Source organism: Meleagris gallopavo, chromosome 24, assembly GCF_905368555.1.
Source record: "Meleagris gallopavo chromosome 24, MGAL_WU_HG_1.1, whole genome shotgun sequence".
NCBI classification, from domain to species: Eukaryota; Metazoa; Chordata; class Aves; order Galliformes; family Phasianidae; genus Meleagris; species Meleagris gallopavo.
Window position 1 is genome coordinate 260,022 of NC_139427.1, and position 23,618 is coordinate 283,639.

At 47.5% G+C, this 23,618-nt stretch overlaps 1 protein-coding gene across 2 annotated transcripts; it reads right to left on the reverse strand.

Moving 5' to 3' along the window:
- Positions 1-7,298: 7,298 nt before the first annotated feature.
- ARHGAP25 (Rho GTPase activating protein 25) lies at positions 7,299-23,284 on the reverse strand. Of its 2 annotated transcripts, XM_003212378.5 has the most exons (11): positions 22,950-23,284; positions 19,064-19,257; positions 16,823-16,910; positions 16,335-16,454; positions 14,030-14,237; positions 12,385-12,517; positions 11,876-11,949; positions 11,233-11,354; positions 10,799-10,998; positions 9,587-10,167; positions 7,299-8,834 (listed from the first exon to the last, which is right to left on the reverse strand). In XM_003212378.5, exons 1-11 carry the CDS (start codon positions 23,008-23,010, stop codon positions 8,624-8,626), a joined length of 1,992 nt encoding a protein of 663 aa, XP_003212426.2. In that variant the 5' UTR covers positions 23,011-23,284; the 3' UTR covers positions 7,299-8,623. The 2 variants fall into 2 exon arrangements, with proteins under 2 accessions (XP_003212426.2, XP_085099055.1); XM_085242929.1 differs by lacking the exons at positions 16,335-16,454; positions 16,823-16,910; positions 19,064-19,257; positions 22,950-23,284 and adding an exon at positions 14,679-16,197.
- Between the last annotated feature and the right edge of the window lie 334 nt (positions 23,285-23,618).

A 23,618-nucleotide genomic window follows, 5' to 3' on the forward strand; every position in this document is an offset into this window, starting at 1 on the left:
ATATTAGTGCTGGGCTCAGGCATTTTGGATGGAGATGTGCATTTCTGGCACAGGCAATATCAGGAGTGAAGAGCAGTCAAGGAAGTGGTATTGCTGCAGAGAGCCTCAAGTGTTGGCCCATGCTTTGCCCTAAACTTCTAAGACTAAGGTAGAAATAATGTGGTTTTTCTCTCATTTCTAGAGTGTAGATGTCTAAATGCAGACAGATGAAAGCCCAAATACACACATCCTGAACCTCCTTCAGCCATAATAAAACTGATTTATGGCCACGAGTTAACAAGCTGCCGTGCAAGGCACTCATGGCATTGGCACAGTCATAACCCAATGAGGACTTGAGTTTGTGGCCTAACATTCCTACTGAAAACAGACTATTAAAACTTCTGCTGTGTTGAGCTTTCTTAAAATCATATTTTCAATGAAAAGAAAAAGCCACAGGGGTTGGAAGTCAATGATCTTTAAGGTCCCTTCCAACCTAAGCCATCCTGTGATGGGTTGACAGTTGAACTTGATGATCTTAGTTGCATTTTCCAACCTTAACGATTCTATGATTCTATGCTTTGCACTCCAAGCCCAATGAAAGGGAGAAAAAAATGAAAAAACAAAACAAAACAAAACAAAAAAAAAAAACAAACAAAAAAAAAAAACAAAGAAAGCAGAGATCCTCTCTTTCTGTAAAGCCTAATGCCAGTAATTTCCAGTGGGCAGGCAGGTTTGTCAGGGTTACATCTCACTTGCACGTCCCAATAGAAGGAGAAGCTTCCAAATGACCTCAAGACCTTGGGAACAAATCTAGCTGCTGAGTGCCCTGCCTCTCTTTCCTTCATCCACCCATTGCTTTGCTCTTCCTCATGACCCTCAGCACTGCCCACCCACTTTTCCTCAGACCAGACGTGTTTCCTAAGGCTGCATTGCTGCAAGCTGTTCCCTGGGGCGTAGGACGTGAGGCACGTAGTTGCCTGCTGTGCGTGCACAGGAGCATCTTGCTGGGGAAACACAATCAAAAGTGGTGGAAAGAGCAGCTGTTAGAGTTACTGCTGCTTTTCCTGGATGGAAACAGAGGAAAAACTCCACCTTTTCATATCCTTGTCAAGAAGATGAATAGTGGACGGTGGTACATGCTGAGGTCTTGCTAAGAGCTCCTGCAGCAACGAAGCACGTTTGCTTTCAGGTGCATGCTAGATGCATGCCAACTGACTGTACTGCCTCACTTTGGGCATCAGAAAAAGCAGAATTTCAGCCAGCAATGACCTGTGAGTTTTCTGCATCCAGCCCCGTCCACTGAGCAGATTGCTAACAAAACCTTTCAGGACACAGCTGCATTACCGTGCAAATGGAGCTACTTTTTGGAAAGGACAAACTCAGAAATAGACTTGTTAATGTATGCACTGTAATAATATATCGCCAGGGGTGATAAATCACATCCAACTAAATGAGCATATATTGGGAATAGGAAATTAGCATGTTTGTTTAACACTGCTGGATGTGTGCCCAACATGATTCTGTGTGCAAGGCAAATTGATCAGCCCCCTGCTCAGCATTGCAAGGGCTTTGCGGGACCTTTGATTGCATTTTTTAAGTAAACAAAGGAAATATGGGGGATAAAAGCAATCAACATGGTTGCAATAAAGGAAATGATATGAGAGGAATGGGTTTCCGTGACACAGAGCAACGCTTCTGGAAAATAAGTGCATTTTTTTTTCTCCCTAGCTCCAAGTACTACAAATTTTCTATGAGATAGGACCAACGAAAACAATATGCGGTGTTTTATTTTAAAGGAGCAGATGCATACCATGAATCCAACATCAGCACAACCACATTTTGCAGGAGCTACTGCCCGCAGTGACTTTGGGCCAAGGGATGCTCAATGTGATGCAGAGCTCCCAACGTCCTTCAGCTCCGTGCAGCTGATGCTGTCCAGGATGGTGCTGAAAAGATACGTGTGAAGTGAGAAGGTTTAAACACAGGGTGGTCCCTGGAATCAAGCACAGCTTGCTAACTAGCAACAGAGGCTAAACAACAACCCAACCTTCCACAGCACTCAGGTTTATGTTGGCTTTGCTATAGCAACTCCTTATCGCCCCAGAGATTAGAGCATTTCAGATCAGTCGTTGTGAGATTTGGTGGAATCCATTTCCTGAGCTGTCACCACTGGACTAATCAGGCAGAGTTGAAATGCAAAGGTGGGAAAACGAAACTAATTGTCGTGCAATACTGGATATGCCTATACCATTGCCAGATTTTAGATGTTTGGCTTTGGATGCTGATACAGGGTGCCCTATGGCCTGGACTGTTACCCAGCTGAGCTGTGCAGAGCGAATATCTTCTGCAGGAAAAATGATTCCTTCCTAGCATTTCTACTTATTATTATTATACTTATTATTGTTTGCTGTGCTTGCTCTGCACCAGATCTACCTTGGGAGATCCCAATTTAAACTCCTCCAAAAATGGGAGTGGGAGTCCATGGGAAGCTGAGGCACATTTAGGGGACCCAAGGGCTGATCTAGCAGTGGAGACATTGCAGTGGTTTATTTTGGCTTACACCAGCTGGTTGCTGCTGGAGTAGGCACAAAGTAGCACGGCACCACTTCAGTCCAAATTCCTATTTAGAATTTCATTTATAGGCTTGCATCAATTTTGAAATCATTCTTGCTGGAAAAGCAGTGATACACTCAGCTTTCTCCCTGGGATTTCTCCAGCTTCCATTGCTTTTTTTCACCCTCCTTTGCCAATCAATGCCTGACAACAGATTTAGACTAATAATATAAATTGCATGTCTTGTGCTTCCTCTGTCCACCCTTATTAGTGCAATAGAGATAAGCAAAGTGGCCTGAGCTATAAGCTAACAGGCTTTGCTTAACTGAGCATGCATCTCCTGACACAGCCTGGGGGGGCTAACGAGCTCCAGGACAGGTAGGAAGGGTTGTCTGGCAAGTCTGGCAATCTAGTTTTTATTCCAAATATTTATAGATGTTGGGATCCAAGACTTGCAAGTCTGGCTCTGGTTCTGTATGGTGCAAACATCTTCAAAGACTTCTGTGTTGGAAAACAAAAATCTGTGGTCCCAATGGCTTGACTTTTGTCAAGGCAGAAGAACTCATGATTTTGACTCAAACGTTGAGCATCTGCTGCAACCTTCTTTGCCTCTCCTGGCCAAGGCACTGCAAGACTTGCACTGGTGCAGGCTCAGCTTTATGGCAATGGGCTCCTTGCTCACTGACATGCAAGATAAAATAGGGTCACAGATTCATAGAATGGCTTTGGTTGGCAGGGACCTTAAATGGATGGACTGCTATGGTATGTGGAAGGTCAAGCAAAAAGCATTCTAATCTCTTGAGCTCGACGTCAATGTCCTAAAAAGACAGTGTAGATGGCCATGGCTCCATGTTTTGATGGGATGCCAGGGGGCTTTGCCTTGGTTGGTGTTCCTGCATAGGATTTCTGAGTATCCTGATATAATGGAACAGAGGCTTCTCTATGATTTATTCCTAAAAGCAATTCCACTTGCCATTATTAGCAAAGCTTTATATTTGAGTGAACAGAAGCAAGTCAGAGTGGATGACAGCAATTTAATCTCCTGGAGCTTTTTTGTAACTTCTTGTGCTATCCTTGACCCTAAGCCAACTTCCTCCCACTGCCAGCTAGGGGAAAGATCCAGTCCCATGGCAACAATGAGTTTGTAAGCCTGTATACTGTGCAGCATGTAAATGCTATTTATCCACATTTCAGACTTGTTCACACTGGATAGGAACAAGTCAGTGAGAGATAAGGATTCTCCCACTCCACCTATGTGTGTGGAAGCACCACAGTTTCCACGGACAGTTGGCATTTTGCTCACAGGTATTGTTTGAAGCTGTTGTGTTGGGAACAGCTCAAGGGATGTGGATACCCATCCCTGGAGGCGCTCAAGGCCAGGCTGGATGGGGCAACCTGATCAGGTGCCTGATTTAGTGGTTGGCAACCCAGCCCGTGTCAGTGGGGTTGGAACTGGAGGATCTTTGAGGTCCCTTCCAACCCAAGTCATTCTGTGATTCTACTTTTCCTATGATTCTAACTGTGCTTGGGGTGCTTGGTCCTTGTCACTGAGGAAGCTGAGGAAGGAGACAAGCCAACACTACTGTGGAAAGAAAGCAAAAAATCACTGTCTCACATGCTTGGGAAGCAGATGCCAAATCAATCTCAACTTCTTTAACAAGAGGTCAAAGCCTGTCCCCACCTCTCTGGCTGCTTCCAAAATGCTCTCATTTGGAAATATCTCCCTGGACGTGGCAAACAGCATCACGGCCAGCTGACGACATTAAAGGAACGTCCCTCTGTTCCCAGTTCCTGTTAACAGTGTGTGGTGTGAAGAGGGCTGAAATATCACGTTGTGTTTTTATGTGCGATAAAGCAAATTTTCAGAAGGTGTTGATGGCACCTAGGCACCCTTTTGGGCAGGGCTATGCATGAAAAATGGCTTTTTTGGAAGCCTCCTCACAGAGTGAGAGGTAAATAAGATGCTGCCTCCTTGCTGAGCTCCCTGCTTATTGGGGTTTTCATCTTGATGGATTTGCTGTTTGCTGAAGGTTGAGCCTAACAGTTAGGAAAACTGCATCCAAGTTTGCATCACTCAGGCTGTGTATTTGGCTGAAATTAAGAGCTGACTTCTTAAAATCAACTTGCTTTGGAGGTATCATGTATGTGCAGGAAGGACATACAATGCTCTCTCATTCCTGGAGAGAACAACATGTTCTCACTGCTTTCCTTTCCTTTACACAAGCCATCCTAAAGAATGGCTGGACACATTTCCCACACGTCTACCTCGCCTCCCACTGCAACTTGCTATTTTCTGCAGTAGCCAAGCCAAAAAAGGAAAGTTACTATCATGCCAAAAATGTGATTTTGATAAAATATGAGGGGACAAGTCAGCATAAGCATGACTGGCTTGGGATCCAGAGGAAGAGTGTGGGAAGGATAATTTTACTTTCTTGCCTCTCACGCCTACTAAATGCCAGGATACAAAGTGAATTACTAAATGAATGCAATAAATCCCAAAGAAAAGCAAAACAGATTTTTGCTATAGTGCAAAGAATGCTAGACAATAAGAGCAGGGCTAAAATATGTCATATAAGATGTCACATCTCTGCTCCATAATGCACGATATAGGAAAAAAAACCTTAGAAAGAGTGGTGATGCATTGATACTTATCGCCCAGCAAGGTGCTGGAGATGTGACACTTAGGGACATGGTTGCTGGGTATGGTGGGGATGGGTTGGGTTGGACTTGGGATCTTAGAGGTCTTTTCCAACCCTTATAATTCTATGTTTTAGTAGATTGAGGTGCATTCAGATCTGTGGGTTTACTTGCTTTAATTTGGAAGTTTCTTTCTTATAGAGAAAAAAAAATCCCACGGGTGTTTTGTAGGCTATCTCACAAGCCTTCCCATTGTCTTGTAGGGGATGCTCTTATGCCCTGTGGCTGTGCAACGTGATGGCTAAGGGGCTGAAAAAGCCTTTTCGATGATGCAACTTCCTAACTCCATGATGCCCAGGACAAGATTGATCTGTATACAGGGATTATTATTTATTCTCTTGTAAATAAAAATAATGTATTTTTATGTGACGGTAGCAGCTCTGAAACACAGGTCATACGTCAGTCAGTTTTTGGAGACCTCATGTCCTGCTGTCTACAGCAGAAGACCTGGAAGCGCATTACATCCAGAGCAGGACTTGGACATGGCCAACGTTCAGCCTTTGAGTGGAGAGATGGGCTGCAAAGTTTCTATATGTCAGTCATGGGCAGACCCATGCTTCTCTAAACCCATTGCTCTCTCTCTCTCCAAAAAAAAAAAAAAAAAAAAAAACAACACAAAAAACCAACAAACCAAAACACTTTTTTTTTCTTAAAAAAGAAAACCCTCCTTATCCCACAGAACCCAGGAGCACCATCAGCTCACATGATGCCCATGCTGCTCTTGGAAGCTGCTCGCTCCCCCCATGCACTTAGGAATTTCCAGGCCACCTGACCTCCATTGGAAAGTCTATCTTTTAAATATGACCACTGTAAACACTCCACATTTTAATGGGCAGAATATCTTCAAAGAAGTTACTCAGCTCCTCAGAAACAGCTGTGGTTTGATAGCAGCTATTTTGCCTATCTGCAACGGAAATGGGGGAATGCACAGTTTATACTAAATTAACGTGCACTTGTCCTAATCGCAGCATTCTGAGCTGCAGCCAAGCCTTCCCACGTCATCATGCTTTGCCGTGGGCCGCAGAGGAATTATTTGCCTCTTCACACTTTTGATCTGCACAGAAAAGAGCGTGTGGCATTTCCAGCCCACATGCTCACAATGTTTCTCCTGGACCTGATGGAGAAACATCTCCCTAAATGTTTCCCAGGCCTCACGACTAGATCACAGAACCAGGAATGTTGGAAAAGACCTCTAAGATCATCTGGTCCAACCATGACCCACCCCACCATGCCACTAACCACGTCCTTCAGTGCCACATCTCCACAGTTCTTGAGCACCCCCAAGGATGGTGACCCCACCACCTCTCTGGGCAGCTGTGACAGTGCATTTCCACTCTTCCTGGCAAGAAATTTTTGAGATATCCAAACTAAACCTTCCCCAGCAAAACCTAAGGCCATCATCTCTCATCCTATTCCCTCCTCACCACTACCACCTCCTTCCTGGAAGTTGTAGGGACTGATAAGGTCTCCCCTGAGTTTCCTCTTCGCCAGGCTAAACAATCCAATTTCTCTTCTTAACAAGCTCTCTATAAAGGTAAAATATTATTTAAATGCTGAAGTAGCACTCCTGAAGTAATCTGAAATCTCTCAGAAAAGAATGGAAGCAAAATGCTCTGTGGGCTCAAAGTCCTTTCCAACCCAAACCCTTCTGTGATTCCATAATTTCTGAATTACTGAGTTTCAGACCTGAAATGTTGATCAGATTGTTGATAGCAGGGGCAGAGAACCTTATCTATGGGTTGATTTGCACTGGGCACCCTCCATTGTGAGGTGAGCACTGTGATTTTGCAGCACCTCCATGCGTGAATTACTTGAATTGGGCACTGTGAGGCTTTGTAACCTATGGGGACCCTAAGGCAAGGAAAACCACGCAGAGTCTGAGTTTGTCATGGGCATGTTCTGTTTATGGGTCAGGCTCCTAAATGCAGCTCAACTCTTACACGCATTTCCTTCACCTGGATTCTCCATCCATGGCTGAGCAAGGACAGATTCAATACATGCACTATGCCTGAGCTTGAGCCTAAGGAGTTGTCAGCTTCAGGGCTACAGAACTCCGCCACAGCAAGAGCTATATACCCAATAATGGCTTTTATTCTCTACAAACACTTTCCCACTCCCATCTTTCTCTTTTCACAGTCTCTTCTGCATCTCTTTCTCTCTTCAGTTCTTTTTCCTTTGCAGATCTCTGCCAAGCAGTTCTGCAGCCTGTCTGGAGCTGAACTTTCACTTCAAGTCCTCAGTAACAGCAATCCATTTGCATTGTGCTTGGCACAAAAGAGTGCATTTAGTCCTACAATTCTTTGTTGATAACTCCTGCTGATCCCCTTTCTGTACTCACGGAGGCTGGGCTGAGGCTGTGTGTTGTGGGTCACCCTTCTGAATATCAATGTGTGAAGGGTTCCAGGGTCTTGTTCTATTTTTCCTACACCAAAACCTTCAGCAGCAACGTGGTGACTCATTGGCAGGCAGTGCGAAAGCAAGCAGCCAAAGCAACACGTTTACAATTAGCCATGTTGATTAGTCCTCATGCCAATGGCAGCAAGTGATGGGCAGAGACCCAGCATCATCAGTGGGTTGCACCAAGAGGCCAAGAGAATCCTGATGAAATAATGAAAGATAGAGAGCTCCATGTATGGGTGTGTGAAACTCCAAAGTCTCAACAGCAACCATGATGGGTTCATATACACATGGCTGTAAGAATTAGCAAGTTAAAATAAGTGAAGAGCAATTTAACTGAAGAAGTTGTGATTGTTGTGATTTCACAGCTGGAGCCTTCTTATCATTGAGTCTTGCACAGCACAACAAGGGATGGGGCACGAGGTTTCTTGATGGACCCAGCAAGCTGTCTGGGCTTCTCTTGCTCTATAAGAGCAATAACCAAGTGCATATGTTGATGCAAATGTCTTGGTTGTGTTGCTGACAGCATTTGCAGCCCAGCATCCAGGCATGTGGTGAGATGGGCTGTGCCACCCAAGCCTTTGGGTGTTTTCCATCTTCCCAGCTCCAGGATTTAGGGATGCTCTGTTCACTCAGAAGCACTGCTGGTGTCTCCAATACAGAGCCAGCTGGCTGGCAGGAAGGACTCATTGCTTTGATTTTTTGTGTGCAAGATGTTCTGATTGAGCAGCAAGAGGTATCGGCCTGTTCTACAGGTAACTTGAGCAGCTGAAAGAGGACTTGAAAAAACACACAAGAAAAAGCTAAACAGTATTATGGAAATTTCCTGTTTCAGAGCACAAACCAGCCTCTAAATTCCAGGCTCCTTCCTCCGCACAAGCCCACAGCCAGTCGCAGGGCACTGGACAACACAAGTCCCTGACTCTGGTCCTGCTTGGCAATTCCTTTGGATTTGTGCAGCTGCATTTTATGTTTGTGCACAGCTGGATGTCTTCTCCTAGTTGGTTTTGGCATCACTTTTGCTCCTGGATTTAGCAATGGTTTTTATCTCCTCCTCAAGCATCTTGTTTTTCTTCTCCAAGTCCTCCTGCAAGCGCTCCATGTTCTTCAGTTTCAGCTCCAGCTCCTCAGACTTCTTCTTCTCCCTTTCAATGTCCTGGTTCAGCCTCACCACTTTGGCCCAAACGTCGTAGTTTTCCTTCTCGAGGCTGGAGAGAGAAACAGAACACAAAGGTTTGGAGCAGAAGAGAGCTGAGAAGTGAGAGTTTGACTCTCCAGGACTCTGACCTCTCTGTTGTTAAGCAGTAAAGCAAGCTAGAGGTGCTGTCCTGATCCCCTGATCATCACCGGATGCATCTCAGTGCAAGCAATCAAGATATGAGGTAAATAATGATATGATAACAGTATGTGAAACTGTAGTAACAGTGATGGCTACAACCACTGGATGCAGTAATAATACTGCTGTTGAATTCTGGATAGTGCAGTAAGGGCAGTGAGGCACTAGCACAGGTTGCCAGAGACGTGATGCATGCCAATCCATGGAGACACCCAAAGTCAGGCTGGACATGGCTGAGCAACTGATCAAGCTGTGGGTTTCTCTGTTCCTTGCAGGGGTTTGGAGGAGATGAGCTTTTAGGTCCCTTCCAATTCAAACAGTTCTATGATTCTATAATAGTATAATAACGATAAATATGACTATGTAATTATTGCAGAAATATTATAGTACCATACAATGATGTAATAAGAACTATAGAATGTCAACAATGCAGTAACACACTACTAAGTCATGAGAGCACAGCACACAGAATTGAATTTGAGATAATGTTCTATAACGCTGTATGTTATCACTGGTCATTGCTGTTATATGCTGTAGGGTATTACTGGTAAATAATCCTATGCGGTTCTGCTGCTGCAATAAAGATGTTATCAACCCTTGGAGCAGCGCATGGCAGCATGTTACCTTTTAATCTGCTCCTCGTAGGTCTCTTTTTGCGCATCCATTTCTCTCTGCAGCTTCAGGACCATGTTTTGCAGGGACTCCTTGCTCTCTGGAGCAGGCTGGAACACCTCGGAAGGGCTGCTGGCAGGGCTGGTTGGCTCCGGGGGCTGATGGCAGGGGCTGGGGCAGGGCTGGAATTCCTTATCGGAGCAGCTGCTGGCAGGACTGGGGCTGGAGCTGCTGCTTTCCACATGGGAGGTGGGCACGCTGTCGTAAGTTGAAGCCCGGTGAAGGTCGAGCAGCTTGAAAAGATCATGAGATAACGTTCTCTTATGTCCTTCAGTGAGCACAGAACGTGGGTTGCTCTGCGTGGAGCCTTTCCAGAAGTCATTGTTAAATATGTCGTTCCTGTCATTGCTGCCTTTCTCCCCTGGAGATGCAGCAGTCAGGAAGGATTTTCTGTTAGGTAAAGTCTGAGTCCTTTTCCTTGCTTGCATTTTCCACATTCCCAGTGTATCTTTGGATGGTTGCACACCATCTTCGCTGGGTGCACGTGAGCTCACAGCCCGCCCAGGAGCACAGCTGGCACTTGGGTTGTCTTTCTGCAAACAGAGTGGAAGCATTAGGACTGTCTCATTTTGCTCGTGGGCAGTGACTGCAGAGACCTCAATACTGACAAAGGGCACGGTGACTCACGCAGCAGGAATGGCCACAGCTTGTCCATAAGAATTGATTTTTATCAGCTGGTAAGGCCCTGGCACTGCTCCCAGAGAAGCTGTGGATGGGCAACCTGATCTGCCTGGGGGCAACCAGCCCACGGCAGGGGTTGAAACTGGGTGGGCTTTGAGGTCCCTCCCAGCCCGAGGCACTCCGTGACTCCATTTTGGATTACGTTGCATTTTCCATTAAGAAGAGTTCTCTGCTGCGGTTATTTCTTTCTGAGAAAAGACTTTACCCCTCAATGTTTTCACATCACCAACACAAATGGAAAAAGTTTCATCTCTTTTGCCTTTTAACTAAAAAAACTTTAGGTAAAAGAATCATTTTTCCAAGAACAGTAAGTTTTCCAGAGGAAAGAGCTTGTTTTCCAGATCTGTTTCCAGGGATGACAGTTACAGTTCTTTATCCTATAAATAGCAAGCCCTCATATGGCTTGCTGACCCATTTGATCCCATAATCATTAACCAGCCATGTATTGGGCTCCGGTTTTATTCCCCAAGGCTCTACCCTTACCATTTGCCTTTGGACTGAGCTCTCTGCCCTGGGCAACGTGGAGTCCTCTGCAGAGTCCCAGCCCACGGAGCTGCGCAGGATGGGGGTTTTCTTGTCATTCTGTTGGGCTGTTGGGGAGGGCGGCACGTCCTTGGATGGGGGAAAAAGGTCTGCATGGTTGCTGATCATCACGGTCATCACTTTCTGGATTGGCAGCGTGCCTGGAAGAAATCAGAGACTCTCCGAGTTTCACTTGTTTTTCTAAGTATTTCACACCTCTCTACTCTAAGCAAAATTCACCAAATTCCTGAATTGCATGGAATCCACAGAGGGAATACACAATTCCTTAGGTTAGAAAGTATTTAATTTCAGGTTTTTCATTTTCCAGTTTGTGGGTGCAAATTTGTACTTCAGTATATCAAAAAGACATCAATTATTGCAGGAGTCACTTTCACCTCTCATAATAGTTGCAGGATCCTCCATCTTGGGTCTGATGAGGTTCACTCCAATCACTGTTGCCAGGTTATCCACGCTCATCTTGTTGACGCCAGAGTTCAGCTGTATTTCATATAGAAACCTATCAGGACCCAAGGGCAAGCATTTCCAATCAGAGAAAGAAGACTATACAAAAGTCTGAGATACCTTAGATACCCAATTACTCTGTTCTCACCCTCTAATTCCCAAGGATAGAAGAATGTAAGTGCCTTACAAATGTATGCTGGAGCTGGGTCTTGGTGGTGGCAGTAAGAAAACCGCCATGTGATGACCAACACATCCCCCAAAAAACAGAAAAAAGGGGAAAAATCCATCTGATATTTAACAACCAGAGAAAAATCACACATCACTCAGGGTGAAAGCTGGCTGCTTCATTGTGCAAGGCTTTGTGATAAAAAGGCTTTGTGTTTTTATTCTCAGGAGTTCATAAGTGAGTTTGTATGCATTCACACTCAGATATCTTTGAGATGTTCAGCCCAATGGTGGAAACTCTTAAAAGTCAAGATCTAGTGGCTGATGGGGAGTCAACCTCAATCTTTAGGGTGATATTCCTCCTCACCAACATCTAATTGGAGCTGTTTGTATCTGATGCAAAAGACTGACCTGCAGATGTAGCTGAGGAGGTTGTAGTTGTCTCTGGGAAGAAGAGACAGCTGCTTCAGGAGGTCCTGATGCCCCTAAATGCAAGTTAAGGAACAGCTTTGTGAAGATGCACGGACGTACATGGGTTGAAGAGAGGCTCTGTGTTGCTCCAGCCATCCCTGTGTGGTGTCACCTCCTGGCATTTGCATGCAACTGTGGCAATGCCATTTCTTAGGGAGACCCAGCAAAGACTGGGGATGCTCTCTGTCTCATTTTCTTGTGCAGAGGAGCAGTGTCCATGAGTACCTTCTTGCTTTTCCACCCAAACACAGCATTAGGACAGGGCAGCTCTCATTGCATTTCACTCATCTGACTCTCACCCACACCCCTGCTCCCATTCTTGCTGCTACCTGGAGCCCTCCGCCACAGGACAGCAGCTGCATGAGCTGCTGTCATGCTCTTAGATCTGCTATGGAAACCTAAGCTTTCATTTTAAGTCCAGAAGGAGAGAAACGAATGCACTTCTGTACCTTTTTCTGGTCCACGTCCAGTGTTTGGCCACAGAGCAGGAAGTCCTCATACTGCATCCATGGCACAACTGGCTCAGGAAGCTCCCGTAGGTACAGCTTGAGCAGAGAGGCCACAGTGTGCACATCCGTGTCCCTGCAAAGCCAAAGGTGAGACTCAAACCCAGCCGGTGAGCAATCCCTGCTCCATGCTTTGTGTATAGATGCATGAGGTGCAGAACTACAAACAGGGAGCAACAAAAAGCCAGTAGCAGCTCACAGGGCACCCCAAGTCAGGGAATGGCCCCAGTTGGCCAAATAATCTGCTTGGCGAAGATTTTCCCTGCTGCACGTCCCCAGCCTGCGCTGAATTTTGCATGCAAACCCAGTCTGCAGGCATTCACACGTTTGGCAGGAGCTCCCCACTCTGCATTGCCTGGGGTTTGGAAGATTAACAGCAATTACTGAAGATGTTCTGCCGGGCCAGATGTTTGCAGCTTTGCATACCATGTAGTTTACATTATGTCAAAAGGACACTGTCAAGACAGTAAGTCTCTCATTTGACCTACCTTGAAGTTGCTTAAACTCTTATAAACTTCTAGCAAAAATCCCGCAGGTCATTTATTTTTAGGATTGGTTGGGGTTTCTAAACGAACCCGCAGAATCACAGAGGAATTTTTTCAGAGCCACATTTTTGTAGGGCCTACCAATAGATATCCTGGATGCCTGGGCTGCACCAACAGTTTTCTAAGGCTCCCCACCCAGTCGTGCTGTGCTTTGTGTGTGCCAGTGCAAACCCAAACCGGCTGCAAACCCAGCACCTCGCAGCATTCACCTTTCTGGAAACCCCTTTACTGGCCTTGCTGAAGATATTTTATGTGAAGTGCACAGGGAGTGCTGCAGTGATGCTCATCTGAGCCCTGTAGGGTTAATGTGGCAGGTCCGAGGAGCAGTGCCAACTTCCCTTGCTGCAAAACACTATTATTCAAAAAAAAAAAAAAAAAAAAGCTTCACCTTCCTATGACCCCCTACAGGTTGTAACGGGACTCGGGGACACAGAAAGCAAGAAATAATCAGCTGCAACATGCAGGGCTGGGATTGTTACGCTTCGAAAGCAGCAAACACTGCCTCCCTGGGGGATACAGGCAGCACCAGGGGGCTCTCTTGGCTTTAGGGGATTTGCTTTTCCCTCTCAGCCCGGCAGAGGAAGGGATTTGGGAGGAGGCAGCTTTTGAGCAGCCAAAATCTCTCTCTTATTTCTCTGTGGGAAAAGCAGCAGGGGGAAAGTTCCAAGCCAATGGGCTGTCAGAGAAGAAATTATTCTGTGAGGTTTAGGGTATTCTCTGAACGTATTTGCACTGCTCTTCTTGCTCTTCTTTCCCTAAACCTCTGTCTTTAGCTATGCGCTTTGTAGGCTCTTCCCTTTGCCTTCTTTGCTGGCTGGAACAACACTCATTGTGTGGCTCTCCAGCATCCCTAAACTCCTCCCTCAGATCTGCATCCATCTCCCATAATAATCCTTTTGAGGGGAGCCCCTCTCTGTGTGCTGAACCCTTCTGCTGGCCCCAAGTCTCCATCAGTGCACTGCTGAGTTCCTGCAGGGGAGCCAGGCCACTTTTCCCCAGATTTTGGGGTGCAAGCTGAGCAGGAAAGAGGGAATCAACATTACCTGCCAAATGATGGCCTTTCCCCAGCATCAAAGGCATCCCTGAGCTGCTTCACCAGGTTGTCCTGGCCGGGGAGGCGGAAGATGCCCTCTTCATTCACCCCGTGCTCCCGGATGAACTCGGCACATTTCTGCACCAGGATGGGCACCTGGTGCTGCCCAAACTTCTGCTCGTAGGCCATGGTCTCTGCCAAGCGTTGGCCAAACACCGCTAGGGAGAGGACACTGGGGTTAGAGGAGCTTTGCTTGAGGTGCTCAGCGCTGTGTGCAAAGGGGACAGCAGCACTTCTTCCTAAAAGTGAAAGCTTCCAAGAGCTGTGCAAGCTGAGGGCGCGCAGGGAAGTGCTCCCAGAGAAATAACAGCAAAATGGGACATCCTCCAAACAATTATATTCCCAAAATGAATAAATTGTATAATTACGGAATCATTAAGGTTGCAAAGACCACCAGGGTCTCCAAGTCCAACCCCAACCCATCCCCATTATTGACCATGTCCCCAAGTGCCACATCTCCACAGCTCCTGACCGCCTCCCTGGGCAGCCTGTGCCAGTGCCCTACCATTCTTTTAGAGAAGAAATTGTTCCTAACACCCAGCCTGAACCTCCCCTTTCCCTCTCAGTGCACTGAAGCAATGTTCTGCAGCAGGCGGTACCTTTCCTTCGGAGCAAAGGCTTTTTCCTCCTGAACTCACGGAAAAAGAAGAGCTCAAAGGTGAGGAGGCAGCAGCCTGCATCCCAGCTCTTCCTCCTTGGAGCCCCAGCACAAGAATCCCAGCTTGTCCTGGCTTTGGGGTAATGACAAATGGTCCTGTGGTCTTCTGCTATGGTTTTGTAGTGCATTCACTGCACGCTCTGAAGGCTGAAATGGTTCCTGTGCTTCTTCCAAACCAGGAAACTGCAAGTATGCACCCTCATCTGGAACCACAAACTTGTCTGCACCTGCCTGGCTGTGGGGTGTTTTGTTTATAAGGGAGCTGCTTACAGTTATAAATAATGAATATAAATCTGTCATTGTGCACAATAGAAGCAAATCCAACACCTTCACTGTGTTTTAAAAGCACACCTTGCCTTGATGCCAAAAACACACAGCATGAAGTTTTGGGGTCTGTTCATCTTTATGTTGGCATAAAATGCAGCTCTGCAGTGCCTGACTTCTCTGCTGTCCCCAGAGCTCTTGTACTACTATAAATTTACATTTCCCATCATGTAAGATCACTTTATCTGGCTGGAAGAAGCCCAGCAGCCTCTGAAGCTTAAGCAAGGATCAGCTGTTGAGTTGTCATTATTAGAGCCAGGAGGGGCAATACCCACCTGGCTCAAAGAATCCTCATTTCAGCTGCACATTGCTGCCAACCCTGGGGCACAGCACCAGTTTAGAGATAGAAAACATCTGGATTGCAAATGAAACCAGCCTCAAAACTGCTGTGATATCTATTCAGGGGAAACTACGGGAGATCAGAGCTGCATGGTGCCTGTAGAGCTGCAGCACAGGGCACAATCTGTATGAAAAATGGTATAAATGGTCAACACGAAGCATGGAGACGAGGAGGAGAGGCTCAGGACTGTTGTTTCTTTTGCAAAAGAGCTGTAGGGGCTTGCAGCCCTGCTTGGACCTTGCTTGTAGGTGTTCATCCTTATAGGAAAAGTCTGGATAATTCTCCCTTATAGGAAGGGGGTAATTTATCTATATAGGAAGAGTGGCTGGAGTGAGCTTTGCTGCTTCCCTTGTGGGCATTGCCCACAGTGGCAATTTCAAGGTATGCTCTTCTGATGGGTTTTGTCTGATCCCTCCCTGACCACAAGTGAGGATCTATCACATGGGAGAGGTGATGGTGTGCCCAAGGCAGAGTCTGCAGAGAGAATGGAGTAAGGAGGACCGGGCAGAGGAAGGCAAAGGGAAAAGCAAAGAAGGAAAACTGGCAGTGAAAAGGTGAGATTTTTTTCAGTGCCTTATCACTGATTCATTGAATCTCACTGAACCATGATTGAGTGGGAAGGGGAACTAGGAATAGGATCCTTCAATAGGAAGGAATGGAGTTGTTCTCAAGAATGACAATTTCTGGAGTCAACGGGGCAATGAAGAAGCTCCCAAAAGATGTTGAAAGCAGCAGGGGAATCTGATGGCCATTTGCTTAACTCTGCAGCAGACCAACACCATGAGGTCCAGCCTCAAGGAAGGTCTCTAAAGCATTGCACGTCCCATTTTCTTGGAATTAGGAGCCCAGCTTTGAAACCCTTGCTCAGCAGCAGCATGGAATGTGATATGCTATGAAACCATCCCTCCAAGAGCTGATCCCACTGCCTGTTACCTCCTGAGGTTGAACCCAGCACCCGTCGGATGGATTTAACCCATTCCTCCATATCGGACTGGGAGCTGGCCATGAGCACACAGGTGTCCTGCCCAGCCCGGTTCTGGTCTCCAGAGAGCCCTGCAAAAAGCAGTTATAGACCATGTATAGTGAAGGTTGGGATAGGAATGGCAAATTCGTCTTGTCTTTGCTGAATATTTTTGGCTCCCAGTTTCCCTAATAACGTCTGCTTGGCTGTGAAAGGAAGCAGCTCTCTAATGTTTTGACCTCGCCGAAGCTTTAAGAAGGGAACAGAAAGTGCTTAATGTAACAACATGGGATGTTCCAGCATGTGGATGTTGAAAGGAAGACGTTTTTTTATGCAGTGCTGGGGGAGGTGTTGAAAAGAAATGGGAGGGAAGGGGCAGGCGCAATGACGTGCCCAAATGGTTTGGGGCTACCAGTCCATCCCAACAAGCATGCAGTGAAAGAGAAGGAAGCGTTCTCACCTGGGATAATTTCAAAGATAAATTTCCCTCCTTCCTCTGGGTTGCTAGCCACCTCCTTGATGGTGCTTCCCTGGAGAGACAGGCAGCCCTAGGACCAAGCAGAGCAGGAGCTGCCAATCCCCACGTCCCACCTCTGAGAGGTGACACGAGGTAGTGTCAGCCCTGGGCATCAGACTCCCTTGTTTGAGACAGATTGCAGGAACTGAGTTTTTCATTGCATTTCTCATTAAAAATACATGTGTGTATATATATATATATAAAATCATTAAGGTTGGAAGAAAACACAAGATCATCCAGTCCAACCCCAACAAACCCCCACCATGCCCACTAAACCACGTCCCCAGGTGCCACATCTACTCTTTTCCTGAACATCTCCTGGGATGGCACCTCCTTTATATATACATATATATATCTTCAAAATAACTTAATAAAGGATGCATATATACATATATATGTATATATACACACACAAATACATATATGTGTATATGTAAAATGACTTCAAGCAATAAGAAACACTTCTTAAATGCCAGTTTTTCTGATGAAGTTGTTTTCAGAGTGAGAGCACTGTTTGATTTCCTCTTTCGTTTTTTCCTCCCCTCTCATGTTTTTCTCCTTTCTCATGTTTTTTTAACCCCTGTTGGGGATAGAGGAAGAAAGTGCAAAGGAGAAGGGACATGACAATGCATAGAGAGCCTCTTTTTGCTGCACTGGAACAGGAAATTTCTTCTTTTAATGCAGTGCCACTTAAAAACAAAACGGAAAAAGTTTACAAGAGAGGAGCAGAGAAAAAAGAAGAAAATTGAGAAAAAGAAAGGAAAAAAAAAAAGCAAAGCAGAAAACAGCTGTTTCCTTTGGTTCTTCCTTTCACAAATGAACAGAGCCAACAGCTCGGTCACTGTGGGAGGCGATGGGTGGGGAGCAGACAGGGCGCGTGGGATGGAGTGGGTGTATGAGTCAGCACTGGCAGCCTACAGAGGCAGAAATAGTGATTTTCTCCCTAATTTCAGGCTTCTGAAAGCTGTTGGGTTCCTATGGGCAGCGAGGATTCAACCGTCAGTTCTCCAAGAGCCCCGAATGTGGTGGCATCGAGCTGAATGCTGGTGGGAACAGCTTGAAGCGAGGTGTGCCGATGAGGAGGGCTGCTGAAAGCACTATCAGCAGCAATCAGCTTTGATACAGCACTTTCAGTTTCTACATTTCTATTTAGAGCTGGGGAAACAGCTCCTCCCAAACACCTCTGAGAGGGGAAAAAGCCGTAAACAGGGTATGCATCCCATCACCTCTGCCCCTTGTTTCACCCCCAGGGTCCGCTGATCATTTTCCCCTTTGGAATTTTGTTAGCTTGGAATTGTTTTTGCTACTGGCACCAATTCGCACAGTGAACATCTCTTCTGGCAAAAAGGAGGCTCTTTCCCCCAGAACAAGCAAAAGATGGTGGTGAAAATTCTCACAGTGTGGAGAACGCAGTTGAAATTATCCACATACATTGGGAAAACAAGCTGATTTCCTCCCAGCAACTGTATTCCAACACATCCCCTGAGCAATAGTTTGGGTGGGTGGCACAGAGGGCTCATTGCAGCCCCAAAAGAGACCCAAACACTGGTGTGCTGGCAGGGCTGGGGACATTGGGTGCAGACACCTACATCATGCTGCAGTGGGGATCGCAGGCATTGTGCACAGGGTTGTGTGCATGCTGTGATCTCTTGGAGATCCAAAAACCATCCAAACACAGCAACTTTCAAGCCCTGAAAGGAGCAGGCAGTGGACAGGTTTCCTGCAGCTGTGCAGGGTGGAAGAGGGCCAAGGAACAAACCCCATCCACGTGGCCCAACCTCCTGCCAGGATAGGATGCGAACTGAAAGGCTGGAGAAAGATTTCCTTTCCTTATCTCTCTCCTCAGAGGGGCCCTCACTCCATCTCCCACCCCAGCCATGAGGTCCATCAGGGCTGTCTCAAGACCAAAAGATTGCTTGCTTTCTCCTACAAGCACCCCATGAGATGGCTCCAATCTCATGTGCCCTATGTGCTCACCCCAAACACAGAGCTGCCACATCTCCCTGGCCTACGTCTGTTGTCCTGGAGGACAGGCAATGCCTGTGGGCACCATACGAATTTCAGCACATGGATGAAGATCCTCACAAGGATATCCCGTCATTGTTACCACCCCAAGGCAATAAACCCTCTTTAAAACCAAACTCCAGCCCCATCCCCAAAGAGCAAAGCAAGTCCCCAGCCTACCTGCGGCTTGGTGTCATCCTCATCCTTGTAGTAGTAGAGCTGTTGGCCCCGCAGCACGAAGTACCGCTGCTGCCAGTTCTTGACGATGGAGCGCTGCTTCTTCAGCCAACCCAACTTCAGCGGCCGCTCCATGGCGCTGGGGGGGCCAGGCTGGGGGGTCACGGCCTCACCGCTCATCACACTCCTGGAGCGGGCTGTGGGGACAGGATTGGGGGATGGAGGGGATGGAGGCACCAGCCCAATTCAAACAGTGAGAGCTCTCAGCTCCTTTGCTTGCACCCAGCAAACTGGCTAGCTAGTTGTAAAGGAAGTGGCTGCAGTATCTATCAGCCCGTGCTTCCTTTTTCCTGCGTAGGAGTCATTGTCTTGCAAGCAAGAAGAAAATCATAAGCTTTTTCTTTTCTTTTTTTTTTTTTCTTTCTCCCTAATGGGAGTGTGTGTTTTCTTATCCCCACCCCAAACAGGCTGCAGCTGTGAGATCGGAGTGATCCAGCCTGGCCCAAAAAAATACAAACCAGCAACACAACTGCCTGGAAAATGAAGTTTTGCCTTTTGTGTGATGTTGCTGAAGGGGATGATCTCCTGCAATGAGACTGGAAATTTCCAAGGGAGGAAGGGGGGATTTGCTGCTGTCCCATCTCCTGCTGCAGTGTCCCCATCTGCTACTGCATGGGTGTTTCCCATGCATCTTGTGCCATGGATCAGCACATGGCCCCTCTATAAAAGCTTCTGCATAGCAAATGCCTCAGGAAGAATCATTTCTGGGAGGGATAATTTGGGTTTTACTTGCACTGTAGGACCCCAGTGCCCACCCAGCCATGTAGGGGGAGCATTTAGGGTAGAACCAGATGTGTGACTGCAGGGGAATTCAGTTTCTCTGCTCTGCACATGGTCACTTCTGACATCTCCCCTGCTAAAGCTAATGGTGATGGTGATAAAGGGAAGCTGTGGCTGACCCAGTGCTCTGAACCCAAGCATATGCTTTTCCCCTTGAGTCGGTCAGCAGAGCTGCAAAAGCAAGAGCTGCTAGTGTTGGGGGATTCCTGGCCTTGTGCAAAAGATAAGCTTCAAAAAATGGAAAATCAACACTTAGCCATTGCAGCCTGGTGGTATTTGGGATTGCACTACATAGGCACCCCGTGAGGAGCATGAAGCTGCAAAATATTTTGCATTTATCACTGTGTGGTTAGCAAATCCATCAGGGATGATGCAGATCAGGATTGCGCCCTACTTCCCTTTCCAAAATCCCCTAGAGCAAGAAGCTTCTCTGAGTTCTGCCATCATCGTCCAGAGCTCAGCATGGATAGGGCACTCCAGGCTCACCACAGTATTGCAAATCCATTTCCAAAGAAGGATGGTGAATACAAACATCAGCCTCCAATATTTGGTGAGGGTGCTGCTCATATCTCATCGTGTGCTGACGTGGGACGCTGTGAGCAGGGACCTTTGAAAGGGATTTGCCACCCTCTCCTGGGCAGTGAGTTTTGGGTCCATGCTCACAGCTGAGCTGATGGGAATTTGGGATGCAGTGGTGTTCAGGGAGATGCTGTTATCCCAACTCAGCTGTTCCCATCTGCCAGCTCTATTCATTTTCCCCAGCTCAGGTATTGCATTGACAAGGAAAAATCATCTCTTTTATGAAGAAGGGAACTTTTGATTACCTTTTTTTGACGATTTCAGTCTCTCTCTCGGCCCATCACCACAGCATCAGTGCTCTGCTCTGCATCAAGGCAGTGACCTTGCTGCTGCTGCTGCTACACTGACTTAAATTGCTGAGCTAAAATTGCCCAGACCTTGCTGGAAATACGATTTGTTCCTATTTTCATCCTTCTTCCCTGATGCAGACAGAACAGTGCAGTACACTGTGTTCCCTTTGCTTTCTCATCAGCTCTTCCTAAACACCAGACATGCAACCATGTGTGGCCCAGCCATGATCCCTCACATACATGAGCATGACACGTGCAGGTGTATTTTCCCTCTCCCTGTGCTCTGGGCTGACTTAAGTACAAAAGAGAGCTTTGCAGGCTTGTTTGTACCCACTGCACGAGCAGTCTTTGGTTGCAGGGTTCACACAGAGGTGTGCAATGGGAGCTGCTGTGGGGAGCTTGGCTTTGCAAGCAGTGTTGCTATTTTTTGCCCAGTAGAAAGTCCTCTGTTTAAACAAAACCAGAGCTACCGAGGCTGTGGGTCCCTCCCTGACCACTTTTCCATATTTCTACCTCCTGTGGTCAGCACTGAAGATCTCACGTGGGGTTGAGGTGAAGTTATTCCCAAGGTGGCTCAGCGCTTGCAGCCCTTCATCCCTGGTAGGAAAAAGTTTGCTGAGAGCAAACGCTGCGCTCCCCAAAGCGTTTCCTGCAGTAACCGCCTTCAAAGCTGAATGTTTCCTCCAAACAGCCTTTCTCCTCCTCCAGCCCTGGGCATTGCAGAGAGGAGCTCTGCCAAAGTGCCATTTGCAGGAGGCATTGCAGCAGGTGTCCCTGTGGTGCCACATCACCACTGGTCCCTGCTCCAAATCCTCATCTCGTGCAAGCATCCCCATTGGATGGAATGTTGGGGATGTGCAATGAAACCCAACAGAAGCAAACCTTCTACAAAAGGTTTTGCAATGAGAATTGCAAACAAAGCTTTCTCTTTCATGGAAATAAATGGTGTGTGTACATCTCAGCATGCGGAAGCACACAGCACCCAGCACTCAGCACTCCGTCCCAGGGCTCTCAAAGCTGTGGTCACCACTGGTGACATGCAGAGGGAAGTGCACAGAGCCAGGATCCAGCAAGGCAATGGTGACTCATTTGAGATGATTTTCCACCCGTGAGTCACATCCCTGCAGGCAGAGGACCAGGCACCCCAAAGTATACGATGAGAGTCACTGCAAAGAGCTGAGCTCTCAGGGTCCTGCACACACACCTCGTGTTGCAGTGCAGCTTTAGGTGACCAGTGCTGCCTTGTCCAGGGCCATGTGCAGAGCAGTGCTTGGCAGCCTCAGCCAAAGTGGCTTCAGGTAAAAGTCCCAACAGCCTTTGCAAGAAAATACAGCCAAGATGAGCTTGCAAGCTGATGCGCAATGTAAGACGAACTCAGAACTGCAGAGACTGCTGGGTCAATGAAGCCACCAAAGTGCACCTTGGCCAAGTTTTGACACCATTAAGAACCTTTGCTTTGCTGCCTGCACACACTCATGCACTCCTTCCTCACCCCTAAACTCTTCTCCTTTGCTGTTTGACCCAAATGCTGTGATATTTTGGCCATAGAGCCCAACATGGGGACCTCTCACTGCTTCCTCAGGATATTTCAAAGTGGTTTTCATCCTGCAATGGATCCCACAGTGGATGTGAGCTGTGCAAAGCCTGGGCACAGTCAGGAAAGCGTTCAGCAAGGCCACATGGGACTCTACACCTCTGGTGAGAGGAAATTGGTGACGTCAGGTGGGAGAAGAAACCTGAGAAAGGGCAAGGATGCTTCCTCCACCTGCACCGCTCCGCCTCCTGCAAGACTTGCTCAGCAAAACGAGCAAATGGGCTTTGAGCAAAAGGAGCAAATGGCTCAAAACCCGGATTTCCAGTGGGCAGCAGCTCCATGCTGCCAGTGTCCCTCTGTCCCCAACACCATAGGGCCATCCCAGCTGTGTTCCCACTGCACAGCAGTGCAGCTTTGCAAAGCAATTCTTGCAAAGGGATTCTTGCAAAGCATTTCTCGCCGATCATTTGCAAACCATGCGCTGTCTCCAACACAGCCACCAGGGCCGCGTCCCCATGCCGACACCCAGAAGGGGGTTGGGTTTGGGCTGCAGCTGCAATGGCTGCAGGGCTTGGACGCAAGCACCCCACAGACCCCAAGAAGGCCAAGAAGGCTGAAGAATGGCATAAAGAAGTACTCACGGTACCTATTTTGGCAGCATCCATTTTCAGGTTGAAATCCCAGTTCCGTGGCAGCTTGAGGGACATTATGGATCAGGAGGGTTTGGCGTTTGGTCTCCAGGGGGGGGCAGGTTTGGAGAAGGGCTGAAGTGGAGCTCGGACGGCCCCGTGGCCACCCTTTGCCTGGGGTCTGATCCCCCAACGCAGCGTGACGGCCCGCTGACGGCTGCTTTGCCAACGTACTTCCTCCTCCCTCCTCTGCAAGCAACCCCATAAAAGTCCTTTCCTGCCCCGCCAAGCTCTTGCCTTGCTTCCCCCTCTTGCCAAGGCGCTGCTTTTGCCTTAATTTTTGCTCCACTTTGCGTGGGGACGCAGTGCTGTGGCCCCAACCCACACCAGGAGCCCAGGGCTGCAGTTGGCTGAATTTGGGGAAGTGGCTGAACTCGGCCAGGGTTTTGGGAAATGCACTGCTGGGCAGCAAAGCAAAGCAGCCACAGCTGCAGGATAGCGTCCTTCAATGTCTGACTGCATCCCCAGGTGACAAGAGGGTCATTTCCCTGGAGGTGCCCTGAGGCTGTGGATGGAGCCCTGAGCACGCTGAGCTGGTGGGGGGCAATCAGCCCACGGTAGGAGGTGGGGTTGGGTGGGCTGTAAGGTTCCTCCCAACCCAGCCGTGCTGTGATTCTATGACTCAA